Source organism: Arachis stenosperma, chromosome 2 (assembly GCF_014773155.1).
Source record: "Arachis stenosperma cultivar V10309 chromosome 2, arast.V10309.gnm1.PFL2, whole genome shotgun sequence".
Taxonomy (NCBI): domain Eukaryota; kingdom Viridiplantae; phylum Streptophyta; class Magnoliopsida; order Fabales; family Fabaceae; genus Arachis; species Arachis stenosperma.
The window spans coordinates 118,912,531-118,934,165 of record NC_080378.1 but is presented as its reverse complement, the minus strand read 5'-3'; the positions used below and the strand labels follow the sequence as shown (position 1 = coordinate 118,934,165).

The 21,635-nt window shown below is 33.8% G+C and overlaps 4 protein-coding genes across 6 annotated transcripts; all 4 read left to right on the top strand.

Annotated features, from left to right (window-relative positions):
* The first annotated feature begins 31 nt into the window (after positions 1-31).
* LOC130960728 (uncharacterized) lies at positions 32-2,152 on the top strand. 2 transcript variants are annotated; one of them, XM_057886181.1, is made up of 3 exons: positions 32-220; positions 814-1,161; positions 2,090-2,152. In XM_057886181.1, the coding sequence occupies exons 2-3, from the start codon at positions 833-835 to the stop codon at positions 2,097-2,099; spliced, it is 339 nt and encodes a 112-aa protein (XP_057742164.1). In that variant the 5' UTR covers positions 32-220; positions 814-832; the 3' UTR covers positions 2,100-2,152. The 2 variants fall into 2 exon arrangements, with proteins under 2 accessions (XP_057742164.1, XP_057742163.1); XM_057886180.1 differs by having other exon boundaries at positions 42-220; positions 793-1,161.
* A 2,181-nt stretch (positions 2,153-4,333) lies between these two features.
* LOC130961193 (syntaxin-121-like) lies at positions 4,334-6,524 on the top strand. Its single transcript, XM_057886938.1, has 2 exons — positions 4,334-5,151; positions 5,786-6,524. Exons 1-2 carry the CDS (start codon positions 4,584-4,586, stop codon positions 6,217-6,219), a joined length of 1,002 nt encoding a protein of 333 aa, XP_057742921.1. The 5' UTR covers positions 4,334-4,583; the 3' UTR covers positions 6,220-6,524.
* Positions 6,525-8,426: 1,902 nt separating this feature from the next.
* Positions 8,427-10,544, top strand: LOC130961451 (syntaxin-121-like). The gene is made up of 2 exons (XM_057887350.1): positions 8,427-9,215; positions 9,833-10,544. The coding sequence occupies exons 1-2, from the start codon at positions 8,660-8,662 to the stop codon at positions 10,186-10,188; spliced, it is 912 nt and encodes a 303-aa protein (XP_057743333.1). The 5' UTR covers positions 8,427-8,659; the 3' UTR covers positions 10,189-10,544.
* Positions 10,545-11,812: 1,268 nt separating this feature from the next.
* Positions 11,813-19,768, top strand: LOC130961005 (putative disease resistance protein At3g14460). 2 transcript variants are annotated; one of them, XM_057886603.1, is made up of 2 exons: positions 11,813-15,647; positions 19,586-19,768. In XM_057886603.1, the coding sequence occupies exons 1-2, from the start codon at positions 12,007-12,009 to the stop codon at positions 19,587-19,589; spliced, it is 3,645 nt and encodes a 1,214-aa protein (XP_057742586.1). In that variant the 5' UTR covers positions 11,813-12,006; the 3' UTR covers positions 19,590-19,768. The 2 variants fall into 2 exon arrangements, with proteins under 2 accessions (XP_057742586.1, XP_057742587.1); XM_057886604.1 differs by lacking the exon at positions 19,586-19,768 and adding an exon at positions 16,220-16,802.
* Positions 19,769-21,635: the final 1,867 nt, after the last annotated feature.

The following is a 21,635-nucleotide window of genomic DNA, read 5'->3' as shown; positions in this document are numbered from 1 at the left end:
CCAACTAAGCATACCTAAATTCCCATCCGTTTTAGTTTTTGTTGGGCCAGATTTTGGGCCCACTCGTTCCTCTTTCTATCTAACCCTATCAGTCTCCGACGAAGCACTGTTGCCACTTCCAGCTCACCGAAGCCAAACACCACCGTCGTCCCCTTTCCGACCGTCGCCGGCGGCTTTGTCGTCTTCGCCGTGAAGTCTGAAGCAGCAACAACCTCTACAGGTTAGCATCGTCTTCTCTCGTCTTCCACTCCTTCTCTAGCTTAGCATCATCGCTTCTAATTACACACGGTTAATGCTTATTTCTGAATCATATAGCTTTTTCCGCTTAAATCGTTGGGTTCACTGTATAAAATTAAATCATAGTGTGGTGTTGGTTTATGTATCATTGTTCAAATTTCACGATGATTGTAACTTGTTTGTACTGTTCAGAAATGCCCATGGAGCACGATTTAATTTGATTTTTATTTATTTTTGGGGGCAGAATGGGAATTAGGAGAGGAATTTTTGCGTTACTATTTTTTATGCACGAATTGGAATTTGCTGAATATGAGAATGAATTTGGTTACACATATACCAGATTGAATATTAATATTTTGAGGAAAAATTGTGTAGCGACATAGAGTTATAGATAGATTATGCAATTGTCCTTATTATACACACTAGGTTGGTTTATAGTCTACATTTATCTATCTAAATTTCTCTCTCTTTTCAGTTTTCTGTTATTTTTCTTTAAAAAACTAGGTTGGTTTATAGTTTTAAAAATTGATATTATGTTCTGATTCCTCTAACCAGGTTTTGATATAAAAAAAATAGGCAAGGAGTAGCAGTAAACATGAACACCATTGCAAGGCATGCATCTAGCTTTCTCAGATGGACAAGCCACACCCTCGAACCGCTGAATAACGGGCATCACCAATTGCAGCAACTTCAGCAGTCCAGAGGCATACGGGTCAGGGTAATAAATGGGAATGTGGAACAGGCACTTACTTTGTTGCAGCGTAAGATGACAGCAAGTGGCATTGAACGGATGATAAAGCGTGAACAGAGATTTCATATCAAGAACTCTGAGAAGCGGGTTTTAGCCAAAAAGAACTTAGAGCGGAGGCTTAAATCTGAGGATCTTGCTAGAAAACTTAAGGCCATTATGATCAAGAAAATCAGGTAATTAGAGGATCAAACTTTTCACACCGATATGTTAGATCAAAGCATTATGGCTGAGAATTTGTAGTATTTTGATTGAATAAGACAACTTTCACTTTCAAAATATATTTCCTGTGCTATTAGTTATTTACAGTAAAATTCCAATTAGGTATGGTATTTTTCTCTTTACCTCACAATTCTTTTGCCTGTGATATCTTAGTATTTTAGGGATTATTTACACGGAAATGGGGTTGAAATAATGGGATGTTCATGTCATTGGTCCAATTTCCCCCATGCACTTAAGTGGGGAAAAGAAAATTGTGCCTCATGTTTTGGCCCTCATGATATTATTCTTGGATTTGTTGCTGCACTTGCTAGTTGGTTCTAGGATTGTAAGTGGCGGTAGACTGGTAGTATGAATAAGATGCTTCGTGGTTGGATTATTCTTTCAAACTTTTTGGCATAGCTGTTTTGTAAAATGACATGGCGACATAGAATTTGTCACAATTCTGAAGAAAGGGGGGGGGGGGGGGGGGGGGCATTTCACTTTACTGATTCCTGTACAAGTGTAGTTAAGGCATTTGGAAATGGATCCTCTCAATTTTTTGGGTCATTAATATTCGGAAGAGTTGAGTACTTTTTCTTATACAACAACAACAAAGCCTTATCCTACTAAGTAAGGGGCCGGCTACATGCATCAAAGGTCTACTTTTTCTTATATGGTTTAGAATTAGTGTTATCATTTCAATATCTGGATTATTCAGCATTGGTTTCTCAGTTTCCTAATAATTTTGGATAAATGGAAATCTGAATGATAATACCTTGCAAGTTAGTAACAAGCCGTCTTATGGAGGTTTGTGTAGTTCTTTGTCATGTTTTATTTAATTGTAATTTACTTGTATCCTCAATTTTGTAATTTTGTATTGATATATGTTATTTATATTGGCAGGGGTATGTGAGAAAGATATACTGGTATAGCACAGAGAAAAGTTACTGTGAGTCATATTATAGGTGGCCCATTCCTTCCATTTCTGTTTCACTTTCATCTTGCTGTTTATTATTTCCCCTTGAGTTTTGTTGTTACCTTTCATTTCATGGCAGGAAAATAAAATTTCAGCTGGAACAGTAGTAAGGTTAGCTATGAACCAAAGAGCAATTTTATTATTAGGTTATAACAGTAGTAATCAAATCATTTTGGATGGAGATGTGTTGCAACCTCTATTTTATTATGGCAGGTTTATGTAACTGTATTCAGAAAAACAAACCTGTGAATTTTTTGTATGGATGCTAAAGCATATTGTTGGACATTTTTTATGAAACATAAAAGTAAACTTTAATTGAAAGGTGATGTAGGATGGATATCACTGATCACCTATCTGCTTGTATTTTCACATGATTGAAGTTATCTCTAATATTGAGTATTTTTGCTTGGGTCTGTAGTTATATAATGTCCAATAATATGGTACCAAATGTTGATTGTTAATGCGTGGATTGAATCTTGAGCTACTCACAATGGTTAGATAAGGTGATAAAGAGGTTGCTACTTGTTTAGAGTCACTATTTGTCTATTTTGGCGACTTGAGCTATGTAGAACTAGAAAGTCAACGTAATTTAACAAAAATGACTGACTTATCAGTCATCACTCATTTGTGAACCCATTGGGTGTGGGTGTGTTGTGGTTGGCATGACTTTTGGGAGTGCATGCATGACTTGGCATCAAGTGAATCATATATAGTCGATTCTTATGCCTATGCCGTCCATTTCATAAAGGCTGTGTCCATTTTTGGTGATTATTTATCTGGTCATATGCATGGTGAAGCACCATCAATCTGCAACGTGAGTTTGAGTTTTACCTGTGACCACCATTTGGTTAAATATGGATTTACATTTTCAGTTAAAATAGATAGTTTGATATTTATTCTTTTAAAATATGGTCTTGGAAGGATCGTAGTAAGACTGATTCAACTTAACTAAATTCTAGTTAGAACATCGATTCACAAAGTTGAACAAAAAAAATTATAGAGATCAATATTTTAAAAATCTTAAAAAATCCGCGTAGTTCAAAAGTTGTTCATATATCAATTTCGTTTCTCATAATTGGCTATTAAGAGTGAGATACACACAGATTTTTAACTATAAATAACACAAATGTACGACATGTATTTTATAGTCGTTATGGTATGGAAGGAACTTGAAGTGATTTTTTATCACGTTCTTTAATATATTAAAAGATAAAACTTATTATCATTTCTTTCTTTTCACTTCGCATATATAATACTAAATAAAAAAATTGCATGTAAAATATTTACATATAGTTGTTACATATATTGTTTTTGGTTAGGTGAATATTCACGTATAGTTATTTTTATGTAAATTTGATGATTGAAACTTTAGTTATCAACTTTACATATTGATAAGAGTAAAGTATTGTTTTTGTCTCCAACGTTTGGGGTAAGTTTTATTTGTGTTCTAACATTTAAATCGTCCTATTTGTATCCCTAACATTTATAAAAGTGATTCAATGTTATCCTACTATCAATTATACTAACAATCAGATTATATTTTTCAATTATTCTCACTTAGATGTATTCATTTTCAGTTAGGTCTTACAAATGTTAAGGATACAAATAGGACGATTTAAACCTTAGAGACATAAATAGGATTTACCCCAAACGTTAGGGACAAAAACAATACTTTACTCTATTGATAATTTAAACTTTAGTTATTCACTTTATATAAAAATAATTATATGAGTTTTCACTTTCTCATTAATATTTATATATAATAAAAATTTAATTTTAATATATTGTTAATATAAAATAATTTTATATATATATATCTAATTACGACAGATTAGTAAAAATAAATCTTTTACATTGATTAGAAATAATTTTTCAAAAAGTAAGTGTGATTATACTGTAAATATATCAACATTAAATTCATATAATAAAAAATAAAAATTTAAATACAATATAATTTAACTTGTTTGACGAGATTGTTATTTAAGAATTTTAAGCTAATTCTATATAAACCTAGTGATAAGAGTAAGAACTAGCCAATGGTGTGTGGTGTGGTGTGGTCACTGTTGTGACTTGTGTGTCAAACAGTCAAATAACGCGCTCATACGCGATTCCGTCCATTAACGAAGCTTCTGCCTCTTTCCCCACATAACACGCCACGCGCTACGCACCATTTTAGCTCTTTGATCCATACTCCGTTCCGTTGACTATAACTTCGCCCGAGTCTCATTCTTCTTCTTCTCCTTCTTCTTCTTCTTCTTCTTCATACTCATTTCAATAACACAACCACCCCAACAAACACACGACACAAAGCAAATCAACCATTTCTTCATAATTCTATTATCTAATTTCCATTATTCTTATTGATAATATTATTATTTCTCTGAAAATTGTTAATAGTAATATATTAATCAAAAGAAAAATATGAACGACCTATTTTCCGGTTCCTTCTCCCGCTTGCGCAACGAACGTACTTCACCGGACCGCCACCACGTCATCGAGATGTCTGCCGTCACGCCGGACGCTGCAGGCTCGGGCGGCGTCCACCTCGACAAGTTCTTCGACGATGTCGAAGGCGTTAAAGAGGAGCTTCGCGAAGTCGAGCGTCTTCTCCAGAGTCTCCAGAGCAGCCACGAGCAGAGCAAGACGCTTCACAACGCCGCCGCCGTGCGTGACCTCCGGTCGAGAATGGACGCCGACGTATCGGCGGCGCTGAAGAAGGCGAAGGTGATCAAGCTCCGCCTCGAGGCGCTGGACCGGTCCAACGCTGCGAACCGGAACCTGCCGGGTTGTGGACCGGGTTCGTCATCGGACCGGACGAGAACTTCGGTGGTTAACGGTTTGAAGAAGAAGCTGAAGGATTCGATGGAGAGCTTCAATGAATTGCGGCAGCAGATCTCGGCGGAGTATAGGGAGACGGTGCAGCGGCGGTACTTCACCGTCACCGGCGAGAATCCCGATGAGAAGACGCTCGATCTCTTGATCTCTACTGGTAAGGAGAAATTGTTGTTTAGTTACTGTCTTAGAAATTTCTTCAAAGATTACAAGTAGGAGATTGAAATTCAAACAAGCCAAACGTGCATTTAGATGTTGACTTTCCCCCACTTTGATTTTTCCTCTTGCTAGTTGCTATTGCATATGATTGGTAATGATTTTATTTTAATGGCGCGTAGATATTAAATTCATTCAAATATTTCTATACATCCTTACTTGATCAAAGGATTGGAATAATACTATAGCAGGATATTTAGATTCGTTGAAGTATGAAATAAAGAATAATAGAATTTTGATTTGTAATTTGTTGCTAATGGGATAGTTCATAGTAAGTTGTTCACTTCAGATCTAATCGAAAATTGAGTTTAACTATTGCATCATATCATATCATATTCATATCAGATACATGATGAATTCTCAATTATTTGTTTAACGTTAAATTTAAGAATAATTGAACTAGGGAAGCTATATATGTAACCATTGGCTTGTTGAAATGATTATTTTGATACTCAAGTCTATGTTATTATGCTTTGTAGTTATAATTCCATGTTCACTTTAGTATAAAAGTTGAGATGATAAAAATTGGGGATGTGAGAATTCTGTAATAATGTGTGAGCTTCACCTTTGTGCAGGTGAGAGTGAAACATTCCTTCAGAAAGCCATTCAAGAACAAGGCAGGGGAAGAATTCTTGACACCATCAATGAAATTCAAGAAAGGCATGATGCTGTCAAAGAGATCGAGAAGAATCTCAAGGAGTTGCACCAGGTGTTCCTTGACATGGCAGTGCTGGTGCAAACACAGGGCGAGCAACTGGACGATATTGAGAGCCACGTGGCGCGAGCCCATTCGTTTGTGCACACCGGAACAGAGCGGTTGCAAACTGCAAGAAAGCACCAGAAGAACACCAGGAAATGGACCTGTTTTTGTATCATACTGCTTCTAGCGATTATCTTGGTAGTGTTGCTAGTGGTTCTGAAACCGTGGCAACATAATGGCAGCAGTGGTGGTGGTAGTCAGCCTGCTCCGGCTCAAACACCTCCACCACCACCTCCTGCCGGTGCTTAATTAAGAATATACAGACTTTGGTGCATATTGATTTCATTTATTATTTTATTTTGAAGATTGAGCTATTTTGTTCTGAGATATCTTGCAAGGTTGAGAGAGGCTAACATGGATTAGCATATGATTTGAGAGGGATTCTGTGGTTTTGTTTCAATCCATGGAAAGGCTCGTTGATGAATATAGATCTGTAGATTTTTTGAGACCATGACTTTAGGGCCCCATATTCTTTTCCTGTAAGTATGTTATGCATTGGTGACTTATGGTTTATATATATAATTTTATATATATAGAGATTTTTTTTAATGAAATTTTTTCCCTATATATGATGTACCATTCATATTGTCCCCTTATGAATAATTTTTCCTCTCTTCACTATAAAAAATTGATTATCCAATTCCATTATTGGTTAGGCTTTATCTTCTATAGGTACTCTGTTTAACATTTAACATGAATATATGATTTATATTTTGATGATAACATTATATCTCTTTTTTAAGCACTAATACGTAGATAGTTGCATTATAAATAATAAACAACTTGGTACTATTTCTAAGATTAAATACTAATAACTTGTTCCTCACAAGTCACAAATGTCTAATATGAATAGCTTTCATAGACAAAACATGAACTAAAATTGAAAGACAACTTGCATGGATTTACTATATGGTTGGACTGAGTCTAACACTTTAGTGTGCTGGTCAAGATTGATCCATGAGTCACAACTCACAACTTACAAGTAGACCAAGAAAAATGCAAGATACTTCGTTTAAGCGTAGTCATTGGTTGAGGATTTCACTTTCAATTGATAAGAAATTTGTAGTAAGTATGGAATTTGAGGATAGAAATAGGATACTTAATAAAATCTTATTCCATTAGGTGGAATTGGTTATCAAAGATGCCATTATGTCATATTCATGCATGCATTGAGATGCCACAAAGTTTTACATTGGTTGTCTCAAGTCTACCACAACCTTAAATGGATTCAAAGACGTTATTGTGCCGTAACCATGTATTGAGATGCGACAAAATTTTTAGTGGATTGCCTCAAGTCTAATACAATCCTCTTTGTTTTTCCGTATTTGCAAGTTGCAAGACTTGCAACCGGTTATGTAAGCTGAGTTAGGTTATGAATGTAGGAGAGTGAATGGAAATTATGGTGAAATTTGGATTCCATGTAGAAGACAATTCTACTATATTGATTGGGTTAGACTTAGATTCCTGATCGTTGTCGCAAAATTTGGGAGAATCCACCGCAAGAAACTAGTTTATTAGAGCAAGACTCAAGTCTCACACATTATACTTGAATCTTAATTCTCATTTTTCTTGTAATATGAATTATCAACACGATAAATAATCTTTCCAAGTTTTTTCACCTTTTTAAGATACTTCAATTTTCTCATCAACATCACCCATAGCACATGCATCAATCATCAACCTAAATTGCAACCTTACCGTACTAATTTGATCACTTTTAACCCCATTTAGATCCACAAGAAGCTTCTCCAGCCAGTACACACTGCATAACACATGGAAGGAACTCACTATGTACACATACTAATAACATTAAACTCATCTGATCTTAAAAATGTGATTCTAATTAAATTAAAGGAGATTACTCGCATAAAATAATTAAAATAAACTTTATATAAAATATTGATCAGTTTAATCAAATATATGAAATTATCTAACAATTTTCAATCATTATTTTCTAATAATCTAATGAGAGTCTCCTAAATTAAAATCATTGAAATCCATATAACATCATCTTCTCACGCAATGCAATCCCTTTTTTCTTCTCTCTATTTCTTGGCTGCTTCCTGTTTTCACTTTATAGGAATTTTCCCATATTGAACCCATTTGTCTACTCCATACTCTCCCAAGTCCCAACCTCCACTTTGACCAAGCCTCTGCCCCCTACCAATCTAGATTTTCTTACTTATATTTTTTTAAACTTAAATACACGACACAATCATGAATGATAAGATTAATAAAATTGTAGAACTAGGTGATTAACATTAAAGATTAACTAATACACACATTTTTCTTTAATTATTGTGTATAAATCCACCATTTGTGAAAAAAATAGTGTATACTATTCTTTCATTAAATAAAGGATATGATGACCAAAGACAATTACCATTTCGCACGCTACATTCTATATAGTAATTGAACCAGTCTTCATGGCCACTTCTTTCAATCTCTAAATATTATTCAAATTCAAACGAGAACCAATTGTTTTCATTCAAATTTGTTACAATTATTATTTATTTTTATATATATAACCAACAAAATCCATATACATATAGATAATTAGATATATATACTATACATTCGTTCATATTCTTTGATCTGATTCAGTTATTTCTTCAAATTTTTTTTCATCATTATAACAAAAACTTTTATTAAAACCATTTACACAACATACAATAATTAAGGAGCAACCATGAATGACTTGTTCTCCGGCTCCTTCTCCCGCTTCCGCAGCACCGATCAAGTCTCTCCGGACAACCAACACCATGTCATAGAGATGGGCGCGACCGACGGCAACGTCCACCTCGACAAGTTCTTCGAGGAAGTGGAGGTCGTAAAGGAGGAGCTGAAGGAGTTGGAGAAGCTCCATGAGAGCCTAAGAGTGTCCCATGAAAGGAGCAAGACCCTTCACAGCGCTAGAGCCGTGAAAGATCTTAGAGCCAGCATGGATGCTGACGTGGCAATAGCACTAAAAAAAGCCAAGCTTGTCAAGGTCCGACTCGAGGCACTAGACAGGTCCAACGCAGCAAGCCGAAGCTTGCCTGGTGCTGGACCTGGGTCTTCCTCGGATCGGACCAGGACATCCGTGGTGAGTGGATTGAGGAAGAAGTTGAAAGATTCCATGGACAGCTTCAACAACCTTAGACAACAAATATCCTCAGAGTACAGAGAGACCGTACAACGTAGATACTATACTGTCACTGGAGAGAATCCTGATGAAAAAACCGTTGATCTTCTCATCTCTACTGGTAAATACAATTTCATATGAATTAAAAAATTTAATGTTCTGTTATAAATCATTGTACTTGCTTTTCATATATTCTTAATAGCAAAATCATGTGATGATTTAAATTCTATAATAATGGCTAAGTAAAATTTAAGCAATCATGCATGAGTTCATCTCATTCTAATAGGAAGGTCTTGATTGAAAATTACATTATTCCAGTAACATTTTTCCTGAATTTTATAGCCTATAGTTCTGTTACATGGAGATTTCGGTTGATCAAACTCAAGAGAGTCAAACATCTGAATTTGATGTCACATATAGTAATAGAATTTGGAGCTGAAATTTTTTCTCATACATATTAAACAAATTTAGTTTTCACCATTACTATAATGAAAACTTTAGCCGACAAAAATTGATGTATAAATATGATGGAAAATATGTTTTTAACATGTGCGTTGACATATATATTTTAGCACTAGAATTAAGATGTTGTCCCCACTCTAAGTAAAACACAGTATTTATTATTTACCATTAAATCTTAGCATGTTGGTTTGTTAAATAGACACTAATATACACTTTATAATGTTGGAATAAGATATAATTACTCATCAAATATGATAATTTGTATGTGTGTAACAGGTGAGAGTGAAACCTTTTTGCAAAAAGCAATTCAGCAACAGGGGAGAGCAACAATCATGGACACAATCCAAGAGATTCAAGAGAGGCATGACACAGTTATGGAGATAGAGAGGAGCCTCAATGAGCTTCACCAAGTGTTCTTGGACATGGCTGTTTTGGTCCAATCACAAGGTGAGCAAATAGATGACATAGAGAACCACGTGGCGAGAGCTAATTCGTATGTCCGCGGTGGGGTCCAGCAGCTCCAGGTTGCAAGGAAGCACCAGAAGAATACCCGGAAGTGGACCTTAATTGCCATCATAATATTGATCATTATCATATTGATTATAGTTCTTCCTATTGTTTTAAAAAATTGATTATTGCTTGGGTCATGACAAATTCATAGTTAATGAGATGCTGATTGGTGGCTATGAACATATTGGACTAATTCAAAACCTTATCAAGAGTCAAGTCAACACCTTCTGCCACATGACCATTGCATTGGAACATAATACCTTGTTTACTATTATTTTTTACTAGAACCTACCCTGTTGAAGATTAGATTTTTGGTTTGGTTTCTACTTTCTAGAATCTCATGGTCATGGTCCTTTTTAGAAGATTCATGTTGATGCATTCTTTTGCATACATGTATTTTTTTGGAAAATTTTGAAATTTTCTTCTGATGTATCATATGTTATATATTGGTGAGTTAATTGTTTTGCAATTTGCAGCATTAAGCCTTTGTGGCCTACGATTTTTTTTTCCTCTCTATTTTATTGTTTGTTTGTTGACGAAGAATTGCATGTTTTGTTAGATATACTGGATTAATGCAAAAATAACAATAAAAAGTAAAAACATAAGAAGACATATGAAGGCAGCACAAAGTATTATGAAGAGTTATATCCCCATATTCCTTTCACACACTTACCATTGCCTCAACCAATTGTTTATCTTTACATCATGAATTTGAGTCATTAATTTATGATTTTTTTTCTCCCTAACTTAGACCATAGCCTTTATATTAGGACCAAAGAATGAGACATATAATATGAAGTCCAATTGCAGTCATATACACAACATTGATATATATGATCATGAATGTTTTTGAAATAATATCAAATGTGTTTTAGGATCATATATATATATATATATATATATATATATATATATATATATATATATATATTCCTTTTATTTAAGGTAAAAAAATGCCAATTTTTGTTTTTGATATTGGAATAACAATGGTGTTTTTTTGAAATGTGGACTGATGGGATGTTATTCTCAAATGTGGAACCGTTTAACTAGAGAAACAGAAATTGAACCGTCCGATTCGTGAGAAGTACAATTTCTGTTAAAAAAATTTAAAAAATTTGAGGTCCGATTTGTGTATCTTCCACACTTTTAATAAACACCAAAAATTTACAATGTTAGAGTTTACTACTTTTACTTCCATAAAAAAAAAGGCCAAAAAATGCAGGTCAATTATTGAGATACAAAATGAATAATGGAAAAGGAAGATGGGGTACCTAAGTGCTTTGTCCTATATATCCAAATATTCGTTTTCTTTCTTGTTCATGGATTACCCAAGAAAAAATGAAAGTGAAAAGATCATGTGCTGCTATAAAGTAAATTAGACAAAGGAAGAGAGAAAGATCACAATGGAAAGGAAATTTAGTCCATTAATTGTTGCGTTAAACATGCTCTTATAAACTAAGGTGCAATTGAATTAAGTGTCCAACTGCCAAAAGGGACATGCAACTCCAGTCCCTCCTATGACTAGAGTCTTATCTGATGGCTGATGAATTGCAATTTCTTTTTTTGTTTTTTTTTTGTCTTTTTTTTTTTATAACAATCAAATAAACAAAATTCGTGGAAAGAAATAATATGTCGAAATAAGATTAGTGAGAATAAAAAATTCTCAGCTACGGATAATAATTGTTCTCTGAAATCAGTAAATTATTGAGAAGGAAACAATGAAACATCATTTAGTACCTACCCCATGTGATTTTGTCCGAAGACCATAAACCTCATCAAGTCAATTTCACTCTCCACACAAACCAAACGCTTCCCTTAGCTTCTGCTTGAGAAAACCCAGAGACTACATTGCAAATTGCGAACCCTTTCCTCACCCATCACCTTTCTTTCTTTGTTCTGACTTCTGATCCCATCTGATCTGCTTCACTTGAGATTTAACCATGGCTGAAAAACTTTATGGTGGAGCTTACCTCTCTCCCTTGGTTAATACTGTTTTGGACAACATGTCTTCAATACTTGAAGATGACTCTGTCCTCTATGGAAACGACTCTTCCCTGGAGTTGCTTGGAAGGTTGCAGAGTTGTCTGTATGATGTTGGACCTGTTCTTGATGATGCTGAGCTGAAGCAGTTCACTGACAAGAAAGTGAAGAAGTGGCTTGTTGATCTTCAAGATGCTCTCTTTATGGCTGATGACTTGCTCGACGAACTCTCCACTAAAGCTGCCATTGATACCACTCAAAGAGAACCAGGTAACTCTTCCTCCTGGTCTCGTCTGGTTGATTCATATATTGAAGATAGTGGTGACTTGGAAAAAATAGTTCGAAGACTAGAGTCTGTTGTAGCACGCAAAAATTTTCTTCGTCTCAAGGAGAGTGCCAAAGTGGACATGTCATGGAGAATTCCATCCACATGTCTTGTTGAACCATCGGAGATATGTGGCAGGAAAGAAGACAAGGAGGCCATACTGAAATTGTTGTTGGATGATGATGATGCTGCTGATGGTGATTTATCTGTGATTCCCATTGTGGGCATGGGCGGAATAGGAAAGACTACTTTGGCTCAATTGGTTTACCACAATGACAAAGTGAAGGAGAATTTCAATTTTCAAGCTTGGGTATGTGTGTCAGAAGAGTTTGATATAGTCAAGGTCACCAAGACTATAATCGAGGCAATAACTTTGAGTTCTTGTAACTTGACAGATTTGAATTTACTTCAGCTTGATTTAAAACAAAAGTTGTCGAGGGAAAAGTTCTTCATTGTTTTGGATGACGTGTGGAATGAGAATTATGAGGATTGGAATAAGCTTCTAAAACCCTTTCAGAAAGGGGTTAAGGGAAGTAAAATTCTCATAACTACTAGAAATAAAAATGTGGCTTCTGTAGTGCAAACTGTTTCACCTCATGAACTAAGATCTTTGTCTGATGAAGATTGTTGGTTGGTGTTTTCAAAGCATGCACGTCTTTCAACTGTTTCTGTGGAGAATTCAACCCTGGAAAAAATCGGCAGAGATATCGTAAAGAAGTGTGATGGATTGCCCTTGGCAGCTCAAGCCCTTGGGGGCATATTGCGTGAAAATTCTGATATCAGGTGTTGGAATCATTTACTGAAGAGTGAAATCTGGGAACTCTCCAATGACAGAATAAATGTTGTTCCAGCGTTAAGGATAAGTTATTATTTTCTTCCTTCATATTTGAAGCAGTGCTTTGTTTATTGTTCGTTGTATCCCAAGGACTATGAATTTAGCAAAGATGAATTGATGTTGTTATGGATGGCAGAGAATTTTTTACAACCAGTAGGAAAAAAGACCATGGAAGATGTTGGTGGTGAATATTTTGATGAATTAATTGCGAGATCATTTTTGCAACCTCATAGTACCGAGGAAAAGAAATTTGTGATGCATGATCTTGTGCATGATTTAGCAATGACATGTGGTGGAGAATTCTATTTCAGAGCCGAAGAGCTTCGGAATGAAGTTGAGGTTGATATTAAAGCTCGTCATTTGTCACATAACGCCAAAGGCAATTATCCAATGTCAAATCTTTTGGGAGCTTGTGATAGAGTAAAACATACAAGGACATTTCTTGAAATTAACTTGAAGGAGTGGATTCCATTCAATATGGAAAATGCACCTTGTATCATGTTGTCACAGTTGAAGTACCTGAGAGCTTTGTCGTTCAAAAGGTTTCCTCTAGAGTCAGTACCTGATTCAATAGGTGAGTTGATTCATCTGCGTTACTTGGATCTCTCTTGGACGGACATCGTGGCATTGCCAGAGTCATTGGGTAACCTGTACAACTTGCAGACCTTGAAGTTGTATTCCTGTAGCAATCTGAAAATGCTACCTGTTGGCATGAAAGGCCTTGTAAATTTGCGCCATCTTGATATTAGAGGGACTCCGTCATTGCAAGAGATGCCGAAAGGCATGAGCAAGTTGAAAAATTTGCAGTTTTTAAGCAACTATGTTGTTGGGAAGCGTGAGGAGAACAAGATCCCAGAATTGGGAGCACTTGCAAATCTACACGAATCAATTTCCATTGGCAAATTGGAGAATGTGGTGAACAGCAGTGAAGCTTTGGAGGCAAGAATGTCCGATAAGGATGGCATTGATTCTATAACGTTAACTTGGTCGTTGAATGAAGAGGAGAATAGAGTTGATTCCGAAATGGAAAGAGATATACTTGACAAGTTACGACCTCACGCTAATTTGAAAGAGTTACAGATCTATGGTTACAGGGGTACAACATTCCCAGATTGGATGGGACATTCTTCCTACCACAACATCACCTCAATAACACTTATTCATTGCAGGAGTTGCTGTATGCTTCCTTCACTTGGACAATTGCCCTCTTTGAAGCACCTAAGAATTCTAGGCTTTGAAAGTGTGGGAATTGTGGGTGCTGAGTTTTATTTCTACGAGAATGGTGAATCTTGTTTGGAGACACCACCATTCCCAATGCTTGAAACTCTTAAGTTTCATTCAATGCCTTACTGGAAGGAGTGGCGTTCATTGGAGTTCAATGCGTTTCCGAGACTTAGGGAGCTTTCCGTAAGTTCGTGTCCGATGTTGAGTGGAGATTTGCCGAATCATCTACCATCTTTGCAATCACTTAAGATTGAGAATTGCGTTGAGCTGAGTTGTTGTGTTCCAAGGGCTCCTGCGATTACCACTCTTTCAATTTCAGGAAAGCATCTGGTGGGGTCCGTGGTGGAGGCCATTATATGCATGCAACTGAGTTGCCTCACTTCTTTATGGATCTCACATTGTTCCTCCCACATATGGTTTCCAGTGAGTGCTATTCCCCCATCGCTAAAAAAGTTGACGATCGAGAGTTGTGGAGAACTAGAATTCGAAATGGATGGGCAACATCACTCGCTGCAGAAACTATCAATACGGAACAGCTGTGATTCACTTACATCCTTCTCGTTGTTGGATGCCTTTCCAAATCTCAAGGATGTTGAAATCGACAAGTGTGAAAAGATGGAGTCTATTGTGGTGTCACGCTCTCTTTCATCTCTCCGTTCTTTATATATCTACGAGTGTAGGAGTTTGAAGTCCGTGTTGACAATATGGATGGCAGCACCTCAGCTAGAGCATCTCACATTACTGGGTTGCCCAGAGGTTGATTTGTCTCCTACTGGGGATGGGGTTCCACACTGCAGCCTCAGATCTCTTGAAATCAGCTACAGCAAGAAACTGGTGAGCTCTGCAGCATTCAAGAATTCGCAATTTCATGGGCTTACTTATCTTTCCATTGATGGTGAATACGGCGAGAGTGTGAAATCCCTCCCAAAGGAAGGTTGGTTGCCTGCCTCCCTTGAGTCTCTCAGACTGTTTCGCATGAAAAGTGTGGAGACGTTGGAATGCAAGGGACTTGCCCACCTCACCTCCCTCCAGAAACTAACTATTGACAGTTGTCCCAAGTTGGAGAATATGGAGGGAGAAAAGCTGCCTGCCTCTCTAATACAACTCATCATCTATAAAAGCCCTTTGCTGGGCAAACGATGTCAGAAGAAGGATCCACAGCTTTGGCCCAAAATCTCCCACATCCCCGCCATTCAAGTTGATGACAGATGGATTTGGTAATCCAACAACTTCAACACATACACACACAACATTATTCTTATTTATGTTTTTCATCATGATTTTTACTCTGCATATAAAGTGACTCACGAGTTTTCATTCTTCATTCTTTCTACAATATTCTTATTCTTCATTTTTAATCATTCTTATACATGTGCTTTTCCATTCCTTACTTAACACTTGTAACTTCTCATACAAATTATCCATCGACCCAACAACACAACTTCTTCCATGAACAATTTCATAGATAGAACACCAAACCTAGACATGATAGTAAGAGGCACACACATGAAAATGCTACAAATTCATGCTGTCATTTTAACAAAATACACACACATAATAGTTCATTAGTCTTTCTGCTTCAAAATATCAAGCTTCTGCAGAAAGACAATTACATTACTATTTATATTTTAATATTACAATTATATACTCCAACTATTTCAAAAAATCTGTCACTTTAGAAATTTGATATGTTAATAACTCATTGTATCTAGATACAAATTGTACTCAGATACATTGAATCGTTAATATCCAAAATTTTTAAACTAACAAATATTTTTAAAACTGGTAGAGTATATAATTGAGCCAAGGATGAGTTGCCTGAGTAAGAAAATAGCATTTCCCATCTGGCCTGACATCGATACAAGGATTTTGGTGCAATGCTACACCAAGACTCGCTTAATATCCTTGCCAAATCAAACATTAAGGTTGCAGCAGTTTCTGGCCGCAGCCGAAACCCATTTCGGGGGGATGATCGTGCCACGTCCATGTCCAGTGTCCATCATGTCTGTAAGAGAGTGCATAGGAGTTCCAATGTGTACATCAATTCCTCCTTTGCCTAGAAAGGAAAAACAAGAAATGAAACTTATTATGTCCATGAATAATTAAATAAGTTACCAAATAAGAACATGAATATCTTTTATTTTTGAGAACTTTGTACCATAGGCTGAGTGAATCTAAGCTCAAAAATGGTTCCAAGGGTCAGCAATTGATGGCTGAAAAGATAATTTCATTCGATCAAGAATCTATTCTTAATATATAAAAGTAGATACATAAGCATGCACCACATTACTTTTGAGACTTTTCTTTCCTCCTACTAATGTCATGTCAGCAATATTGCTTATTTGGCACAACTTTAGAATCAACCTCTCAATTCTTGCCAAATCAACTACTATTTTCAAATCAGCAAAAAAATAAAATATACAAATAAAAAACTAAAAAATAGAATCCAATAAATTTTTAACCTCCAAATACCTTGAATTTATATTCCTATATTTATTATATCTTACCGTTATAAACAATATAATAAATTTATAACCGCAATAATTAATTTATAAATTAAAAGTATAAAAAATGAAAATTATATTTTATTATTATAATTATGTTTATATTTTATTATTATAATTATGTTATACCTCAAATAACATAGTCTCCCATATTGGTCGCGAGTTCGAGTTTTTGTATCTTTGGTAAAAAAAAATCATTTTAATTTTTACTTATTATTAAAAATAAATTCTATTTTATTTTACCAATATAAATTTTGAAAAGAATATTTGAAAACTAAAAAAAAAAAAAACAAATTTATTAAAAGAGTATCAAAATGAAACAAAAAAATATATGATATTAGACATACATTTTCATATTAGATACATTTGTAGTATATAAGATGCATCATGCTTATTTTTTTTTTTACTAAAAATGTTTAACTTTTAGCTTTTGTTACGTATATTTGTACATATAAGATACATCATGTACAAATCTAAATATATAATTATTACAATAATTATGTTGACCGCAACTCCATAAGTTTAGGCCATTGACTAGTCAATTGCATTGCCAACTTTAGAATAATTATTATTTGGCACAACTTTAGAATCAACCACGCAATTCTTGCCAAATCAACTATTATTTTCAAATCAGCAAAAAATAAAATATACAAATAAAAAACTAAAAAATAGAATCCAATAAATTTGTAACCTCCAAATACATTGAATTCATATTCTTATATTTATTATATCTTACCGTTATAAACAATAAAATAAATTTATAACCGTAACAATTAATTTATTAATTTTTATAAATAACTCACTAATAAACATCCATATTACAAATGTCATAATAATATTATTAATTATAATAAATTTTACGTTATAAGTATTTAAATTCCATACCATTTAAACTACATATATAAGTCTCTTATCATTATTCCTTTACATAACATCAAATTTAGCACAAAAAATTTATTTTCGAACTGCACATCTCAAACTTACTCAATAGAGCATCATTCTCTCAGAGCAGAACGATTAGATCTAATGGCCATGCAATGAGAATCTGATGATCAGGTATGACAAAAAAAAAAAAAACATGTGTTGCATCATACATTCATACTTACTCAAATACCATATACCTAATGATAACATAAATTGAATATTGGAATAGGAAAATATCTTCACAATTTTAGCAACTATAAACAAAATTTATGACAAATTAGGATGGAACTGTGTTAAATGTAAAAAATGTCAGAAGAAAGCATATATAAAAAAAGAAACAACTACATTTGTGGCACATGTAATCAAACACCACAATATCTAATAATAAGGTAACTCTATATACTTTTCATAATCTCATCTATCAAATTATTAGTTGTTAACCCAATAATTATTTTAGGTTCAGAATTCAATTAAAGGTTTTAGATCAAAGTGTTACAACAACTTTTGTACTATTTGATGGCGATGCAAAAAACTTATTGGGCACAACTGCTTTAAATCTAATGACATTTCAGGAAAATAATGATATTGAAATACCACCCCATCAAGAGATTAAGGAGAAAGAAAACCATATAAATTCAAGACACATCTTTGGAAGAAGAACATACATATAAAGATGAAACCAAATAACACAATAGAAAGTGCATCAAACTCAAAAATTCATAAAGAACAAGTCTTCACAAGAACCTACGACAAAAAGAAGAAAGCACTAACTCTAACAACCAACAAAAGAAAGAAGGACGAACGCCACATAAGATGATAAGTCCCTCAATTAAAACAAATGCAAAAATCAAACCACCAAATAAAAATATTACTTTGTACAACTCTAACATTCAAATCTTTTGTACTACAAATTATTTAAAGTAAAACATTTTTTAAATTTAACTTCAATTTACACATATTTAATTTATTTCAACAAAATATAACAATTTTTAATATTTATTATATACTATTATTAATTTACCGTCCTGCACATCGCGCGGGTCTCATTCTAGTTTACAATATAAAAAGGACATGTTTATCTAATATAATTTCATTCAATCAAGAATTTCCCTGATGGCTTGAGCATCTATAACTTTAGAATCACAATGAAAAGTTGTTTCTACTTTGTAGAATAATGCATAATTATCTCAATTTTAAATGATCCTAAATCCTAATTAAGATTTAAGTACATTTTTCTTCATTCTCTGTCTCTTACTGATGTGGCTTCCTACTAAGGATTAATAAGTGGAAGCCAACCACCTCTACGCTATTTCCCTAAAACAAGTGAATCGCATAACACCTATTTACATGTTTAATTTATCATAATCCAATCTAGTATGATTATTATATATATCTCCCAAATTTTTTGTGCCAAAATGATGAAGCATAACTGGTATTTATATATATTATATATATCGTCAATTAATAATCACAACTGTATCTTATTAACTTTAACAATTCATATAAATTACTAAATTGATAGACAAAGATTGTAAACAATAATATTATAAATTATAAAACAATAAGTACCTGGAAAGATGGTGAATTTTAGTGAAAGAAGCAAGTTGGTCTATGTAATTATTATTATTAGGAAGCTCCAATAAAAATGGTTCCTTTGTTTGGCTATTATAATGTTGGAATAGCATGGATTACTCAAAAATATGATTACTTATATGTGGTGGGAACAGGTGAGGGTTAAACTTTCTTGCAAAAAGCAATTTAACACTAAGGGAGAGCCACAATCCAAGAGATTCAAGAGAGGCATGACAGAGTGACTGATATAGAGAAGAGCCTCAATGAGCTTCATCAAGTGCTTAAGAAACCTAATGTCATAAGTGGTATGGATGCCTGAACTAATGATGTTTTTATTTAAAGAAAATGAAAAGCTCATTTCATGAAAATTTGTATATTCCCAAAGAAGAAATATATACTTTATCATGTTGGAATAGGTAAGAGTGATACTTTCTTGCAGAAAGAAATTGAGCAACAAGGGAGAGCCACAATCATGATCACAATATAAGACATTCAAGAGAGGCATGATACAATGACTATTGCATGGGAAAATTTAAAACCTTAGCTTTTGTTTATTTTTTTTTTCTTTTGGGAACCTACCCTTTTGAAGATTGAGACTCTTGGTTTGGTTTCTTGTTTTTAGATACCTCATGATCATGATCCTTTTTGGAAGATTCATGTGAAGATACTTCCTTTTGCAGACATGTTTTTATTTTTGGGGATTTTTTAATTTTTCTTTAGATGTATCATATGCTATATTGGTGAATTGTGACCTTGGAGTTTGTATAATGGAGGAGTGTGATTAATTATTTTGCACCATTAAGCCTTTGTGCTCTAAGAAAATTTTTTTTTCTTCCTCTGTTTTATTGTGTATTGCTGACAAAGAATGCCTCTGATTAGTAACATTACTTTTCTCATATTCTTTTATTATTATTTCATGAAACTAAAAGTCTTTGCTTGACAATGTCAATTTGAAATTATCAAATGATGTAACTTTAACTAAACAACAAATAAAAAGTTGACAATTTATTATATAGATATCAATCTGAAAAATTAAAGTACAAAAGCATGATCTTGTGTGTAAAAATGTAAGATTTTTATGACAAATATTTCATCCATTTCAATTTACAGTGTTTCTGTTAATTATGCTGAAGATATGTATGCTGCTATGGTAAGATTAATTAATTGGAAATTTTCATGTAATATTGTAATTCACTTTTATAAGATGGAGATCAGAGTCATTTTTGGCGGCCAATAAAACAAAACAATCATACTAGTCTGCATTAAATTATGTTAGCTTTGCATAATTTTAGCTCATCATCAGAATTAGAGAAAGACGATGGCATTTATTCATTATAATTTTTCTAGTACAATGAATTGACAGTAATAAGTACATGAAATTCAAACACTAGTCCAAATCTTCATAATATATAACAGTTAAAAACTTAAATCTAACAAAGATGGCATTTCCTGTTATACATTACTTGACAAAGTCAAAAATCCATAAATAGAACATCAAACCTAGACATGTTAGTAAAAAGCACACACATAAAAAAGCTACAAATTCATGCTGTTATTTTAACACAAATACACAATACACAAACATCATAGTTTAGTCCCTCTGTTTCAGAATATTAATCTTCTGCACAAAGACAATTACATTACTATTTATATATTAAATTATTAATATAGTTATACATTCTATTTGTTTTGAAATATCTTTCGCTTTAGCAATTTGATATATTAATAACTCAATGTAATTTGATACAAATTGTGCTGAGATCCACTGAATTATTAATATGTAAAAATTTGTAAAGTAATGAATATTTTTAAAACAAAATAATTAAGCCAAAAATGAGTTTTTTGAGTACCAGAAAAGAAGATAGTATTTTATTTTCTATCTGGCCTGGCAAGGATACGAGAATTTTGGTGCAATTCTACACACCAACTCACTTAATATCCTTGAAAGATCAAACATCCATTTTTGGGACATGATCATGCCATCTTCAATTATCTATGTCCACTGTCTATCTTATTTGCATGAGTGCATAGTATAGTCATAAGTCATAACTAATAAGAGTGTTTTTTTTTTTCATAAATTTGTTTTAAAAATATAATAAATATTTTTATTTTGTTCCTAATTATTTCATAGAATTATTTTTAAATAAATAGATTTTTCTTTATTTGTTGGTGTAAATATTTCGTGTAGACAAATCACGAATTATG